This window comes from Lissotriton vulgaris, chromosome 7 (assembly GCF_964263255.1).
Source record: "Lissotriton vulgaris chromosome 7, aLisVul1.2, whole genome shotgun sequence".
NCBI classification, from domain to species: Eukaryota; Metazoa; Chordata; class Amphibia; order Caudata; family Salamandridae; genus Lissotriton; species Lissotriton vulgaris.
In genome coordinates, this window is record NC_141695.1 from 785,252,222 (window position 1) to 785,267,124 (window position 14,903).

The following is a 14,903-nucleotide window of genomic DNA, read 5'->3' on the forward strand; positions in this document are numbered from 1 at the left end:
GTCACTGGAATGACGTTGCGGTATCTACTTAGACGCCGCCCCTGCGTGCTGACGTCAGTTCTTTACTGACTGAAATATTTATTAAGCGCACTTATGCCGAGGCGTCTTGGCGCTGTAGGAGGAATGAGACAGAGCTACCAATTAAGCCATGAAGAGGAGCCAGGTTTTTAATGCCTTTCTGAAATGGATCTTATTTGTGTCCAGGCGTAGCTCAGTGGGCAAGGTGTTCCACAGTTTAACTGCCTGCTAGGAAAAAGACTTGCTACCCCAATGGACTCTCTTAGTCCTAGGCAGGCAGATCAAGCTCAGACTACCAGATCTTAGTGTGCGAGACGGCACATAGCGAGGAAAGAGATTTACCATGTCCTCAGCCCCTCTTCCATTCACAGTTTTGTAGACTAGACAGAGGACCTTGAACTGCACCCTTCGTCTAACAGGAAGCCAATGGAGTTGTCGAATGCTGTTAGATGTCGGGTGGCGTTTGGGAAGATCCAGCAATACTCTAGCTGCAACATTTTTCAATCACTGGAGTTTTGTGAACTGTCTTTCATCAATTCCTAAATACATTGCGTTACAGTAGTCGATGCGTGATAGAACCAGGGCTGCAACTACTGTTTTCCTAAATGTAAAAGGTATAAATGGTAGTATTTTCCTAAGGACCCTGATTGTAAAGAAACAGGCCGATGTGACTTGATTGATTTGAGAAGTACATGTTAAGTCTTTATCAATCATGAACCCTAGGTTCTTGACTTTTTGTGCCGGGATGGGGCAGATGCCCGCTTCTGAAGGCCACCATAAATGACTCCAGATAGAGGGTTTTTGTCCGAATTCAATCACCTCTGTTTTTTCGGTGTTGAGCTTCAAAAAGTTCTTGTTCATCCAGCTCTTTACACTTGGGAGACAATTTTGAAAACGCTCCGCTGTGACTTCTACCGTCTCGGTAAGTGACATCACTAACTGAGTGTCGTCTGCGTAAGACACCAGTTGCACGCCAAGAGTATTTATAAGTTTAGCCAGTGGAGTCACGTACAGGTTGAACAGGGTGGGGGAGAGCACCGATCCCTGGGTAACTCCGCACGGGAGAAAAAACTCTCCAGATTGAATTCCATCCCAGTGGATTTGTTTTACTCTGGCTTCTAAAAAGGACCTGAGTAATTTTAAGGCAGTATCTGTAATACCTACAGCTTTAAGCCTTTCTAGTAGGACCCTATGGTTGACGGTATCAAAAGCTGCCGTCAAATCCAGCAGTATTAGGACAGCTCAGCCACCTTTGTCCATGGTCCTGCGGATTTCCTCGGTGGCCATTATTAAGGCTGACTCCATAGAATGACATGACCTGAAGCCATGCTGGGTAAGGTCTAGAATGTTATTAAGGTCCAGAAATTCCATTAACTCCTGATTCATGGCTTTTTCAAATATCTTGGATGGTAGACAGGATATTGGACGGTAATGCTTGGTATCCAATGGGTCCAAGGAATCCTTTTTCAAGATAGGTCTTATGCAGGCCTTTTTCCATCTTCGAGGGAAGATTCCAGACCTTGTTATCTCATTGAGAAGGGGGGTCAGAGTAGAGCTAATTACTTCAGGGGCCAGGTGAAGTATATACGGGGGACATGGATCCAGAGGTGAGCCCGATTTAGTTTGGATTAGCAGGTTTGTGACCAGGTTCTCATTTAGGGAGGAAAATTGAGATAGATAGTTCACGGGGGATTCTGTTTGTTCCCTGTAGTCAATTCCCACCGCTGCTGATAGGTTATGGAGTTTGTCATAAACAGCTTGAACTTTTTGTTGGAAAAAGAGGGCCAGTTTATCCACAAAATTTTGGTCTGGGACAAAAATTACGTCTCGAGAGCACTTCGCTAGATTTGAAACAGTTCTGAATAGTTCCTTCGAGAAGTTTGTGGCCTCTTGAATTTTTTTGGTGAAGAAGGCCGAGTTGGCCTGTTTTATCTTTATTTTATAGTCTTGCAGAGCACTTGTATATTCCTTCCTGTGCTGAGCGCTGTAATCAGATCTCCAGATCCGTTCCTGGCATCGGCATTTAATTTTAATAAGTTTAACATCAGCTATGTACCAAGGTGAGGTGACTAATCGTCTCCTAGGTATTTCCTCAGGGGCCAGCTCATTTACAGCCTGATTGACCCATTTAATTTGTTAGCCCCACCATTGCTATCCTCTATTGAGGGGGCCTTGTTGGACAGGATTTTAATTAACTCGGCTCCTTGAATGTTCTTCCAGGTCCGAGTTTTAGCTAAGAGGGAACGATACCTTCGCCGGGTAATAGGAGTTTTAGTTTTTACTTTTAAATGGATGGCTGCGTGATCCGACCACGGAACAGGCTGGACCAATGCTACCTCGATGTGGTCATTATTAGTAAAAATGCCATAGAGCGGGTGGCCAGCTTGAAGCGTAGGTTTTAATACTATCTGTTCCATCCCAAATCCCGGCAGGTTATTGTTATTTTCCTCTAAATGGAAATTAAAATCACCTAGCAGTGTGAAAGTGGCAGTGTGTAGGCAGGATTCCAAGAAGGTTTGTAGAGCTCTGATAAATTTGAGCGATATATTAACGCAATTCCCCCCCCAGCTGCTCCTATCCTGTCTACCTATGCCACGGAGTATCCAGTAGGAACAGCAATGTTCCAATCTGGTCCTGAAATGGGAGATGCCCACGTTTCTGTGAGGAAAACCAGATCAGCAGAGTTATCAGATATTAGGGTTTCTAACTCTTATTTATGCTTGGGCAAGGATCTGGTGTTTAGTAGGATATCTTTTATTATTTTGTGATTATTACATATGGGCCCATGTGTTGGTTTCCTATAAGTGGGGCTGATCGCTGGGTTAGGGTTTATAGAGTTAGTCCCGAAGTCAGTGATGTTTGTATCCAGGTCAGTTGCATATGCTGGTAGGTTAGCTATCTTAAAACCACAGGATAGTCAACCATTGGGGTCGGTGGCATGGTGGTCATGCATTATGGTAGGAGTTAAACATTTATCGGTCTTTAACTCCAGCAATTCCTCACAAGAGAAGCATATTTTTTTTAAATGAGCAGGGATTATGGTGCTTGGCGCGGTACCGGCGCGGACGGCGAAGACCAGTATGCTTTTGGCGCGCCCGCTGCGCGCATCCGCTGTGCGTCCAGCTTAGCATTGGGCTAAGTAGGCTTTCCCCGGACGTAGCAACAGCTAGAGCGCGGCCCAACGAGTGTCCCTGCTCTCCCTCCGCACACACTGACTTCCCGCAGCAGACCAGGGAGTCGGGCTGTAAGGTGAAGTACAATTTTACTCTAAGATTGCAGTGCGTTTAAAAAATAATTAAAATCGTGATAGTCTCGTGCAAGGTTACAAATAGCAGCAAAAGAGCCCAAAGCTCAGTCACCCTGCAAGCAGGCGTGATGGCAACCAGAAAGGCAGTTTTAAGTGTCAGAAGTCTGAGAGTACAGTTATGCAGCGGATCGAAAGGAGCACACATAAGGTAGGTGAGAACCAGGTTCAAGTCCCACTGGGGCATTACGAAAGGAATTGGAGGAAACAAGTGAGTAGTGCCCTTAATGAAGCGATTTACAATAAAGGATTTGAAAAGAGAAGGGTGATAAGGAAGCCGAAGAAAGGCTGAAATTTCCGAATGAGAGCCTTTTAAAGTGCCCAGATCAGAGCGATTCTGGGCCAAAGAAAGGAGGAACAGCAGAACCTCTGAAAGGGGAGCAGAAAAGGGATCCACAGCCTTTGCTGTGCACCATGCCACAAATTGTTCCATCTACAGGTGTATACAATTTTGGTGGAGGGACGCCTGGCTGGCAAGATAACGTTACAGACTTCGGAGGAAGGTCAAAAGTGTCAACTGTCACCACTCAATCACCATGCAAGCAGGTGGAGGCTGGACAGGTTCGAATGGAGGACTGCCCCCTGCTGCTGCGACAGAAGATCTTTCCGAAGGGGCAGACTGATCGGAGGGTCGGAGTCCATGTGTAAGAGCTCGGGATACCATACTCTTCGAGCCCAATCCAGGGCCACAAGAATGACTTGGGCCTGGTCGCACCTGATCTTCCTCAGAACTCTGGGTAGAAGTGGTACAGGTGGAAAGGCGTATAGAACACCACAACTCCACTCGCAACGAAAAGCGTCGCAGAGCGAGTGCCACCTTCGAAATTCCAACGTGCAGAAATGCTGACATTGCACAGTCTCTTCGGTGGCAAAGATCTAATCAAGGCTCTCCACATTGCTGAAAGAGACCTTGCACCACCTCCGAGTGAAGACGCCATTTGTGATCCATCATGCACCGACGGCTGAGTTCGTCCACCCTGGCGTTCAGAGAACCTGCCAGGTGTTGAACCACCAGGGACATGCCCTGATGTTTCAGCCACTTCCAGAGACAAAGTGCCTTCTGACATAGGGTCTACGACCCCACCCCGCCCTGTTTGTTGCAGTACCACATGGCAGTGGTATTGTCCGTGAACACCTGCACTACTCTCCCTTTGACAGAAGGAAGAAATGCCTTCAGTGCAAGATGGATCGCTCGAAGCTCCAGAAGGTTGTTGTGGAGCCCAGACTCCGCTGGAGGCCAGAAGCCTCTGATTTCCGCCATACCCATGTGGCCGCCCACCCCAGGAGTGATGCATCTGTCACCACTGTGAACTCTGGCTGAGGAAGGGAGAGGGACCTGCCGTTGACCCAATCCTGGTTCGTTAGCCACCACTGCAATTGATGTGCAGTGCCCTCCGAGATATGGACGCAATTGGAAAGATTCCCCTGATGCTGTGCCCACTGGAACTTCAGGTCCCACTGCAGAGCCCGCATACGCCACCTAGCATAGTCCACTAGCAGGATGCAGGAGGCCATGAGGTCCCGTAGCCTCAGGGTCATTCTGACCAAAACCCAGGATGGAGGCTGAAAGATCGGAATCATGGCCCGAATATCCCGGACTCGCTGCTATGGAGGATAACCCCTAAACTCGCTGTGTCCAGAACCGCTCCGATGAAAAGGAAGAGGAAATTAGGTGTGACTTCGGCACGTTGATGGTGAACCCCAGCGAAAGCAGGAGGTCGGCTGTAGTCTAGAAGTGGGAGACAACAGCCTGGGCGAGCCCACATTTAACAGGTAGTCGTCGAGATAAGACTAGATCCCCCGATCTGCGTAGATGAGCTGCGACCGCCGCCATCACCTTCATGAACACCCAAGGGGCGCTGGTAAGGCCAAAGGGGAGCATGGTAAACAAAGTTCTCGTGGCCTATTGTGAACTGTAGGCAACGCCGATGGGTCAGCAGGAAGTGAATGTGAAAATACACGTACTGCAAGTTCAATGCTACCATTCAGTCTCCAGGGTCAAGGGCAGACAGGACCTGAGCCAGTGTCAACATTTTGAACTTGTCCTTCCGGAGGAAGCGATTGACATTCCTGAGATCCAAGATAGGACGCAGGCCCTTGTCCTTCTTGGGCAGCAGAAAGTAGTGGGAATAACAACCATGACCTACTTCTAGGGCAGGAACTCGCTTGATGGCTCCCTTTGCCAAGAGAGCCGTAACTTCCTGTTGGAGAAGGGCCAAGTGATCCTCCGACATGCAATGGAATTGAGGTGGCATGGATAGAGGGAAAGTCTCGAAGGGAAGGGAGTGGTCCCTTTGGACTTTCTGCAAAACCCACCTGTCCGACATGATGTTAAGCCACTGAGAAAGGTGATGGCGAATCCTGCTGCCCACTGGCAATTGGTGGCCCTGAAAGCTCGGAATAGGAGGGCTTGGAGTCTGCTGCAGAGCGTGCGCTGGTGGACTGGTCCGCCAGCTGGCCCCAGACCCACAAAGGTGGGTCCCACGTCCCCGGCCACGCAGAGGCTAGACAGCTTGCACAGGCCTGTGGATCTGGGTGGAAAGTGGCGGGGCACCCCTTCCGTAGCCACGAAAGGGGCGAAAAGCTGACTGCGCGGTCGAGAGGTGGAAGAGAGGGCCAAGGATCTAGCCGTGGCCCTGGAGCCCTTAAAGCGCTCACGCACGTTGTCTGCCTTGTCGCCGAACAGGCAACGGCCATCAAAGGACATGTCCAAAAGTGTCGCTTGGACATCATCCGAAAAGCCAGTGGACAAAGCCAGGCGTAGCATCTAAGGGCTTCTAAGGTTGAAATTGTCCTGCCTAGCAAGTCGGCGGCGTCTAGCCCACATCTGATGGGAAACTTTGCTGCACCAGAGAGCACGGCCCATGCCTCCTATGGGCACAGCAGCAGCACCTGCGCAACCGTGTTCCATACAGAGTGGTGCCGATCCGGATCCAGGCTTGGATTCCTGGGGGCCCTGCGGCGCCAGCATCGAAGGCGCCGCATCGAAGGCCTAGAACCCCCAGCCGAGTCTGTGGGGCCTGAACGCGCGCTTGCAGAGTCGGCTGCCAAAGACAGAATGGAGGGCTTCGTAAAAGCTAAGAAGTTGGGCAGGGGTTGCTCCGGCTCCCAGGAAGGGAGGGAAGGCAGGAGTTGACCCTGCAGCTCCGCGGGCGGAGCCGGACGATTACCTTCCACTTCCCGCGTCGGTCGACGTACTGGAGAACGCAAAGAGCAACAGCTTTTTCTTCGCCTTCCTCTTGTGCTTTGACTTATCCGAAAACTAAGACGGTGAGTGGTGGTGATGGCTCCGTGACCGGTCCCGTGACCTCCCTGTCATCTGGGATCTCGAATGGCGCGGAGCAGACTGCCGGGCCTCGAGAAGCTTTCAGGACCGCTCCCGCAAAGACTTCGGATCGTGCTCCAAGCACCAAAGGCACACAAGGTGCGGGTCCGTAACCGACATCAATTTGCAACAGGAGTCGCAAGTCTTCAAGCCGGTTCGAGGACGGGACATCTCTACGTTCACCAGGAGTCGAACGACTCAAAAAGGTGTTGACAAAAAGTCACATAAAGATAGTCAAAAAGAGACTCAAAAAGTGACTTGAGGTACCCTCTCTCCGGATCTGCGTTGGCTGCGCAGAAAAAGAAAACTGATGTCAAGGTGCAAGGGCGGCGTCTAAGTAGATACCGCAACGGCATTCTGGCCACCACGATGCTAACGACGTACATGGAGTCGACCGATGCCACCTACCGACGCGCAGAGGTACTGCTGAAGAAAATTCCTCCGGATCCAGTCTTATACGTGGGGGTAATTCTAAGGTGAGGAATCCATAACTAATTGTCTCTTATAGATAGAGGAAAACTGGAACCCCTGATCTGCGCAGATGAGCAGCGCCCACCGCCATTACCTTTGTGAACACCCGAGGTGCACTGGTAAGGCCAAAGGGAAGGACGGTGACCTGAAAGTGCTTGTGGCCCACCGTGAACAGTAGATAGTGTCTGTGGGCTGGCAGTATGGGAATATGGAAAAAAGCATCCTGCAAGTCCAACACCACTATCCATCTCCGAGTAGGAGGGCAGAAGGTACTTGAGCTAACGTGCGCCTCTTGAACTTCTACTTCCAGAGGAAGCGGTTGAGGGACCGTAGGTCGAGAGTAGGACGCAGGCCTTTTTCCTTCTTGGGCACCAGAAAGAAGCAGGAATACTAACAATGACCTACTTCTGGCACAGGGACCCTCTCTATAGCTCCCTTGGCCAAAAGAGCTGAGACTTCCTGACAGAGGAGTGCCAAATGATCCTCTGACATGCAATTGTAAGACGGTGGCATGGAGAGAGGGGTAGTCTCGAAGGGGAGGAATTAGCCCCTTTGGACAATTTGCACAACCCACCTTTCAGACGTGGTTGATTGCCAGAGGAGGAGGTGATGGCGAATCCTGCCTCCAACTGGGTGAAGATGGGCCTGGAACATCGGACTAGAAAGATTTGGAGGCAGTGCCAGGAAGGGAGATGGTGGACTGGCCTGCCCGCTGGCTCCCGGACCCGTTAGTACGCTGGGTCCCACGTCCACGCAGAGGCTGGACAGCTTGCGTGATCTGGGTTGGGCACCCCTTCCGTAGTCATCAAAGGGGCAAAAAGCAGTCTGGGGTAGACAGGAAGGCGCAGTGAGGCCCAAAGATCTGGCCGTAGCTTGAGAGTCTTTAAAGCGCTCAAGCTCAGAGTCTGCTTAGTTGCCAAAAAGACAATGGCCATCAAAGGTCATGTCCTTCAAGGTTGACTTGACAACCCCCGAAAATCCAGATGCATTCAACCAAGCATCACATCTAAGGGCTACCGACGTGGCAATCGTTCCACCCGTTGAGTCGGTGGTATCTAGTCCACATCAAATGACAAATTTGGCTGCGTCTCTCCCATCCACAACTGCCTGGGAGAGAACAGCCTCCTCCGGGCACTGAGGCAGCACCTGCGCGACCGTATCCCAGATGGTATTGGAGTAGCAGCCCAAGAGGCACACATTATTCACCAACCACAGTGCCACGCTGGAGGAGGAGAACATTTGCTTCCCAGGATGGTCCAGCTACTTGATTTCTCTATCTAGAGGAGCTCAAGGGAACATGCCTCTTTAAGAAGAGGCTTGGACCACAAAGCTCTCAGGTGACGGGTGTTGGGTCAAGAACACTAGGTGGTCCGGGGCTGGGCGGTGGGCAAATGTCCTCTCTACAGGAAGCCCCTGTGCTTGGCTTGGACCAAGTGCCCAGGAAGACATCAGTAAGGGTTTCACTGAATGGCAATAGAGGTTCAGAGGAAGAAGCTGCAGGCTGAAGCACCTCTGACAGGAGGTTAGTCGTGACTGCCACCGAAGGGAGCTCAAGGCCAAGGACCTCAGCCACCCTTCTCACCACCACCACCTACTCCGTGGCCATGGTGGGGTAGAAAAGCAATCCAGTGTCTGGAGAGGTGTCCAGACCACTGTCATCACCCAGGTACTCCGTCAGTTCGGTTCCTCCAGCTGGTCAGTTAAAGGGTCCAGCTACCCCTCCCAGTCCTCGTCACCACCCTCTGATTGACAGGGAGCACCAGGGATGAACAGTGGAACAAAAGTACCCTCCGGCATCGGTTCCGACGTTAGTCCGGTTCCGTGTCAAACTCGGGGATGGGGACGGCTTCGTCCAGGGGCCCAGCCGACGCCAGAAGCGTCGTCATTGGGTTCGGTGGAGGTCGGGTGAGATCAACGAGCGCCAAACCGGATCCAGGTTTGGATCTGCCCAATAGGAGGCGTAAAGCATTGTAAAATTTTGTGACTTGGGCAGGAGACGCTCTGGCTCCCGGAAAGGGTGGGAGGCACAGAGTCAACCCTAAAGCAGGCTCCAGAGACGGAGCCTTCGAGCAATGATGCTCCGAGTCCCGCATCGCGCCAGCTAACCGACAGGGAGAAGGTGAAAAGCAATATTTAATGTGCTTTGACTTACCCGAGGACCTCAACATCATGGAGTGCGATGAGGAGTGGCAGCTCCACGAACAGCCTTGTGGCCTTCCTCTCGAACGAGACCGGGAGCAGCCGACCGCTGGGCCCCCAACAACTTCCCGGGCTGCTCCAGAAAAGTCTTCTGATGCATGCCCCGGCAGTCGGAGCACAACTTCGGGTCAAGGTCGCGATCCAGACACAACAAGCAAACAAGGTGCGGATCCGTCACAGATTTAATCTTGTGACAGGAGCCTCAGGGCTTGAAGCCGGTCCGACGTTGGGACATCCTTCACGCACCAGGAGTCCAAGACTCAAAAAAGACGTTGACAAAAGTTGCAAAAAGCTAGCCTAAAAATGGCTAAGGGGTAGACCTTTCCAGATCTTCCCTAGGCTGGCGCTAAAAAAGAAAGAACTTACGTCAGTGTGCAGGGGCGGCATCTAAATAGACACCTTGACATCATCCCGGTGACCACGACACTGACGACGGAGTAAACAGACGCAACCTATAGGCGCATAGGGGTACTGCTAAAGAAAAATCTCCAGATCCAGACTAACGCCTGGGGGAAATTCCAAGGTAAGGAATCTACAACTAACCGTCTCTATCAGATATCGGTTTTCCTTTGGACACACAGATACCTACTTGGCGGGCACTAGTGAAATCCTCTGAAGCGGATTATCTGATGTGGAAGTTAAACAGTAAAACAATCAGCCATTTTGAAGAGGGCATAAAAAAGATTAGATGTCGAGGATCACATAAACGAGATGTGCAGGATGACAATGAAAACCTGAAGTGAAAGTAAAACCTACCTGTGTGATAGCTTATGGGGTGTGTAAAGCGATGAGAACATGCAAGTGCTGTGTAGATGTTTCAGTGCCCTACCCTGTGGACAAGACATCCCATGAATACTGGAAAAACAGGGACTTGGATATACATGTGTTATAATTTGATCAGAATGCTAGGCAAAATGTTTCCTCTACTTCCCACTGGACTAAACAAAATAAGCTAACAATTCAGACTATTCTGCACCTTAGAATGGAAGGTCAAGGCATAAAATAGAAGAGCACACGCACAAAATATAGTTACTGCATTTACTTTTTTTTTTTTATTAATCACTTCCATTGAGAGTTTCTTCCTGTATCACAGTCAGTTCCTTCTGTTTTTATTCTTTTTTGTTATCTTGGTAAAATAAATAGAGGCAATTGATATCTAGGTAGCACGCTCCTCGGTCGAGCTTTGGTTAACAATTCATGATTGGATGTCCGCGAAATCTGTGGCGGTCGATAACACACTGAGGCACAGGACGTCATGCTCACCCCAGGAGGTTCTTTCCTCTAGTCCGCAAAAGCAACCCCCCCTTCCCGCCTTGTGACGTCAACAGTTCATTATTTCTTTTATATGAAAAAAATGATCATTTGCAGTTAAACTTTCTAAACTTCTCGCTAGGCATTAAGCTGCAGTAGAGTAGATTGTTAAAACTATAATCCAAGACTGGACTTCCTCGCCCAATATCACCACCCCACTCACCCCCCCCATTCCCGCCGGCCTCAGCCTAAAAAATAATGCCACAACATTTATCTTAGAAGCTAGTCCGTAGTGAACTGATCATTTCATCAAATCAGCCCCACCCTTATCACAATCTCCATTAATAAACTCCAAATAAAGCAGAACATTCAGCTGTTGTATGTCACAGAGAGGAACGCGCTGCTGCTACAGGCAGGATAGTCTGTGAGGGCTTCCGCTTGGCATGAGGTGTCGACGAGGCTGGAGGCAAACACTGGAGGTTGATGCAACTGAGTGTTCCCTTTAACAGCAGACACGGCTGGAGGCGTTGGCCTATGTGGTCAGAGTTACTTCCGTTGGTCACCAAGTCGAAGTTTGAAGTTGAGTTTAACTCACATGACTTGCCTATTTTTTCTTTATCAATGAATCAGTGGCGTAGAACCCTGAGAGATGGATGTGGCCTGTTCAGGTGTTAGTTGTTCACCCCACACAGGGTTCTAGTACTCATAGGCTTACGTCTGAGAAAGAATTCTTCCACGGTGGAGACACAGGATGCAAGACATGCAAAGCAGTAGTCTGGTTAGTGCCCCTGAGTGATTGGCAGTAACATGGTAGTCAACTGACTGACTTCTGCCTTACAAAGCCCCGCCTTCCAAAGCCCCGCTGAAGTCCCCCCGGTTGTTATTCCTTCGATTACTGCTGTGGGAAACTGCCTCCAAAAGTTAATTTAATATTTGTTGGTAGAAGAGGTAATGCTAAATATTATATTTATAAACTGCGACTGGTCTGTCTTATCACCAGGACCGCCCAACACATTTCTGAGTGGCCTTCCACCAAGCATCTGGCTAGTCCACTGCAGCTCAAGTGTCCTTACATTTCTACTTTCAAACGACTTCAACATCTGCAAGTGTGGTGTACTGACGCTCCACTCATCTATTCCTATGCAGGGGTAGTGGGGAAAAGCAATGATTTTAGGCTATCAGAGGGTGTGCAGAGACAAAACCCATCTTAGAGCTATCACAAGTTATTTTAGTTAGACTGGGTGGCTAGCTCGCACTGATGCGGTCACAATGCAGCGCACAGCAACTTTTCACGAGTTACACTGATTCGGAGTCACAGATCCTATCCCTACTGTATGTCACAAAAAAGCACAAAGAGAGAACACCCAGCCATGCCTTCTGAACTGCAAGGAGACGAGCAATCAGTGTTTTAAGAAAGCCTCTATTTATGAGCCCACTGGAAGCCAGAGAAGCACACCAGCAGATCCCCAGTGGCAAAAAGGCAGGTATGCCAACTATGGGCCATGGCATGGTTGGCACTTTAAGTCTTGCTTGCCAGAATGTAGCATGGAAATGGCTTTACCATAAAGCATTGTAGGGGTGTGGCTGTTCACTTTACCATGCATTTCATCCACTTATGCATGCTAGCTATCATACGCAGTACCTCAGCTCAGGTTCAGATCTCACAATCAGTACTCATCTGCCCAAGGACGTGCCAGCATGAACCTCATCCCTAGGTCTCCCTGTTGCTTCACTTCTGCTCCACTGATGCAATTTAGTCTTGGTTCTCACTGTGAAGGCACACACTGTTTATTCTCACACAACTGATGCACCTCAACCCTTCATCTCAATGTCTCTGGAGGAGCTACTCAGCCTCAGCTCTCACAATTGGTGCAACTTAGCACTGGACACTTAGCACCTTACCCCATATCTGACCACAGAAGTGACAGTCAGTGGATTTGATCACCACATTTCACTGACAGTGCACTTCAGCCCTAAATATTATTACTAGTACTCCTCAGCTGTCCATCTCACCACAATCAGCCTTTTGTCCATGTCTCACCACGAGTACTAGACCTTCCTGATTTCACCTCCAGGGGGGTCTCTACTAGCACAGATTTTGTCGTCAGCACACCTCTGAATTTCAGAATCCTCTACCCCAGATCACAGTGACTTTAAACTAATGCCTGGAATGGATCCCTCTACCAGTACACCATTGCCTAGATATTACAGCTTGTCCACCTTAGGCCCAGCTATCAACACTGCTGCATCTCACTTTCTGAGGAAGTCACAGAGGCCTCTTGGTTTGAACGAAAGTGGCATCAAGAGAGAAAATGGAGCAACATACTATCCCCAAATATTGGCCCACAAGAGAAACTAACATTTCTCATTTTATCCTTCTCCCTCGAGACTTTTTACTGTGGCAATGAGCAACTGCTGTTTCCTGCCCTTATTTACATTTCAACAGAATGCTCTACCGAACCCTTGGGAACAGCTGTAATGTATATACGTTCCAAACCTTTAAGGCGGGGTCTGGATGTGGACTTGCAAAGTATATTTAGCACACTAGAGATGCCCTGCTTAATGTCTGTTACAGATTCACATGTCTTGCATACTCTGGCCAATTCGTGGAGCCAGGGGGTGGGGTGGATGCACACACAGGTACTTCTCTGTGCTAGAAGAGGTTGATTAGAATGCAGAGGAGGCATAAGGATTTAAGGGGGATGGGGCATGACAGTCCATGCCTTGTCCCAGAAGAGTGTCTGCAGCGTCCTTGGAACGGGGAACACTTCTCTAGCGTGCACCATAACACACAATGTCGTTGGCCCCGCCGAGGAGATGGGAGGGCATTAGGGGGGTCAGTCTCTGCCAGGGCACACAACTCGGTGTTCAATTTTCCAGCAGGCCTAGCTGTGTCCTAATGACCAAGTGTCCACACTACCACCTACAGTAGCCTCAAAATCCATTCTTCCATCTAAAATCTACACTCCCTGAAAGAAAATAAAAATCATTTTGTGATCCCAACCTTGTGAGCGTGAGTTCGAGCTCTAGAGTAGGAGCAGCCATCATTTAAAAGCAAAATAAAGGGGTGAGTGTGTTTTGGGGAGTCAGGGACTGTGGCACAGTTTTGCCGCGCTTTAGAGACCGCCCACCGCAACGTGACGAGGTGGGGGTACAGGATCAGGGTGCAAGGAGCAGCAGCAAGTATCCGCACATTCAGGGCTGTCGTTCCACGCTGCGGGTCGGCGCCTGGGCCTCTGGCACGCTTGATTCCGGGCGCAGCTCCTTCCGCGCCGTCACCCATGCCTTTGGCCCCTGCTATCTGGCACGCTTTTCCGCAGAGTAAATAGACATGTAGTAGTCATTGCTGCCGACGGCCAAGTGGGGCTGTGGAGAGAAGATGGAGAAAATGAAGACAACTGTGGAGAACAAACTGGTCAAGGATGTAAAGAGAGTGAGGAGGGCTGTGGAGAGAAAATGGGTGTGATGGGGCAACTGAGCGAATTTAGGCAGATGTGGAAGGACGAGTGTTATAAATGAAGGTTGGTAGAAAGGAGAATTGAATGCAGGAGGGAAATGGTGCAGTCCAGGGTTGGGAGAATAGGAGCTAGAGTTATCACAGTGAATTCATGAACTTGGTTAACTTGCTGAAATAAGAATAGATTACACCAAAGATTAGGAGAGCAAAGAGGGCTCTCTGGTGGAGACAGTTAAGATGGCTGTTGAGATCTTTGAAGAGGGTGAGGGATGCTTTGGCGATGAAAGATGACAGCGAGGATGCAAAATAAGGAAGAAAGGAGTTTAGATGGATGTGAGGGAACTTGAACAAAAACACACATCTATAGTGCAAACATGTTTTAATTCAATGCCTGGTGCGTCACTTAAGTTGGATTCTCTCTAGTACCTTTCCAAACAATTTTGCTATCCTTTGGTTCGCACAACTGTTTGAAACTAAAGGGGCTTGGATTGAAGGCTCAATTGTAAAGCTTCTCTGCACGTTCTTCTGAGCTGAAGTAGAACCCATCAAACAAATTATTGATTAGTATACGTTACCATATGAGTTGTGTAAGAAGAATAATTGTTACTTACCTGTAAATAGGTGGTTCTCCAGTATTGGTGTCTTTCATAGATTCACATGCTTGAATATTCCCAGTCATTAAAATGGGAGCCCCACGGTAAATAGGGGGACAATAACCATTATCCACTGAGTTAAGCCACCTCTTTGTAACTCAAAATTGCTTTTAGACTACCACCAGAAAGACTGTTCTTCATAGATTCACATGTTTGAATATTCCCGGTCATTGAAGTGGGAGCCCCACGGTAAATAAAATAGCAATAAAATACAAATAAAATATG

The 14,903-nt window shown here is 49.2% G+C and overlaps 1 protein-coding gene across 3 annotated transcripts in view; it reads right to left on the bottom strand.

The window, feature by feature from the left end:
• Window positions 1-10,345: 10,345 nt before the first annotated feature.
• Window positions 10,346-14,903, bottom strand: part of RPTOR (regulatory associated protein of MTOR complex 1) — a 2,217,374-nt gene continuing 2,212,816 nt past the window's right edge. For all 3 annotated transcript variants that reach the window (XM_086931040.1, XM_086931039.1, XM_086931041.1), the window contains one exon: window positions 10,346-13,934. In XM_086931040.1, the coding sequence (XP_086787166.1) occupies window positions 13,866-13,934 (69 nt within the window). In that variant the 3' untranslated portion in view covers window positions 10,346-13,865. The remainder of the gene's footprint in view (window positions 13,935-14,903) is intronic.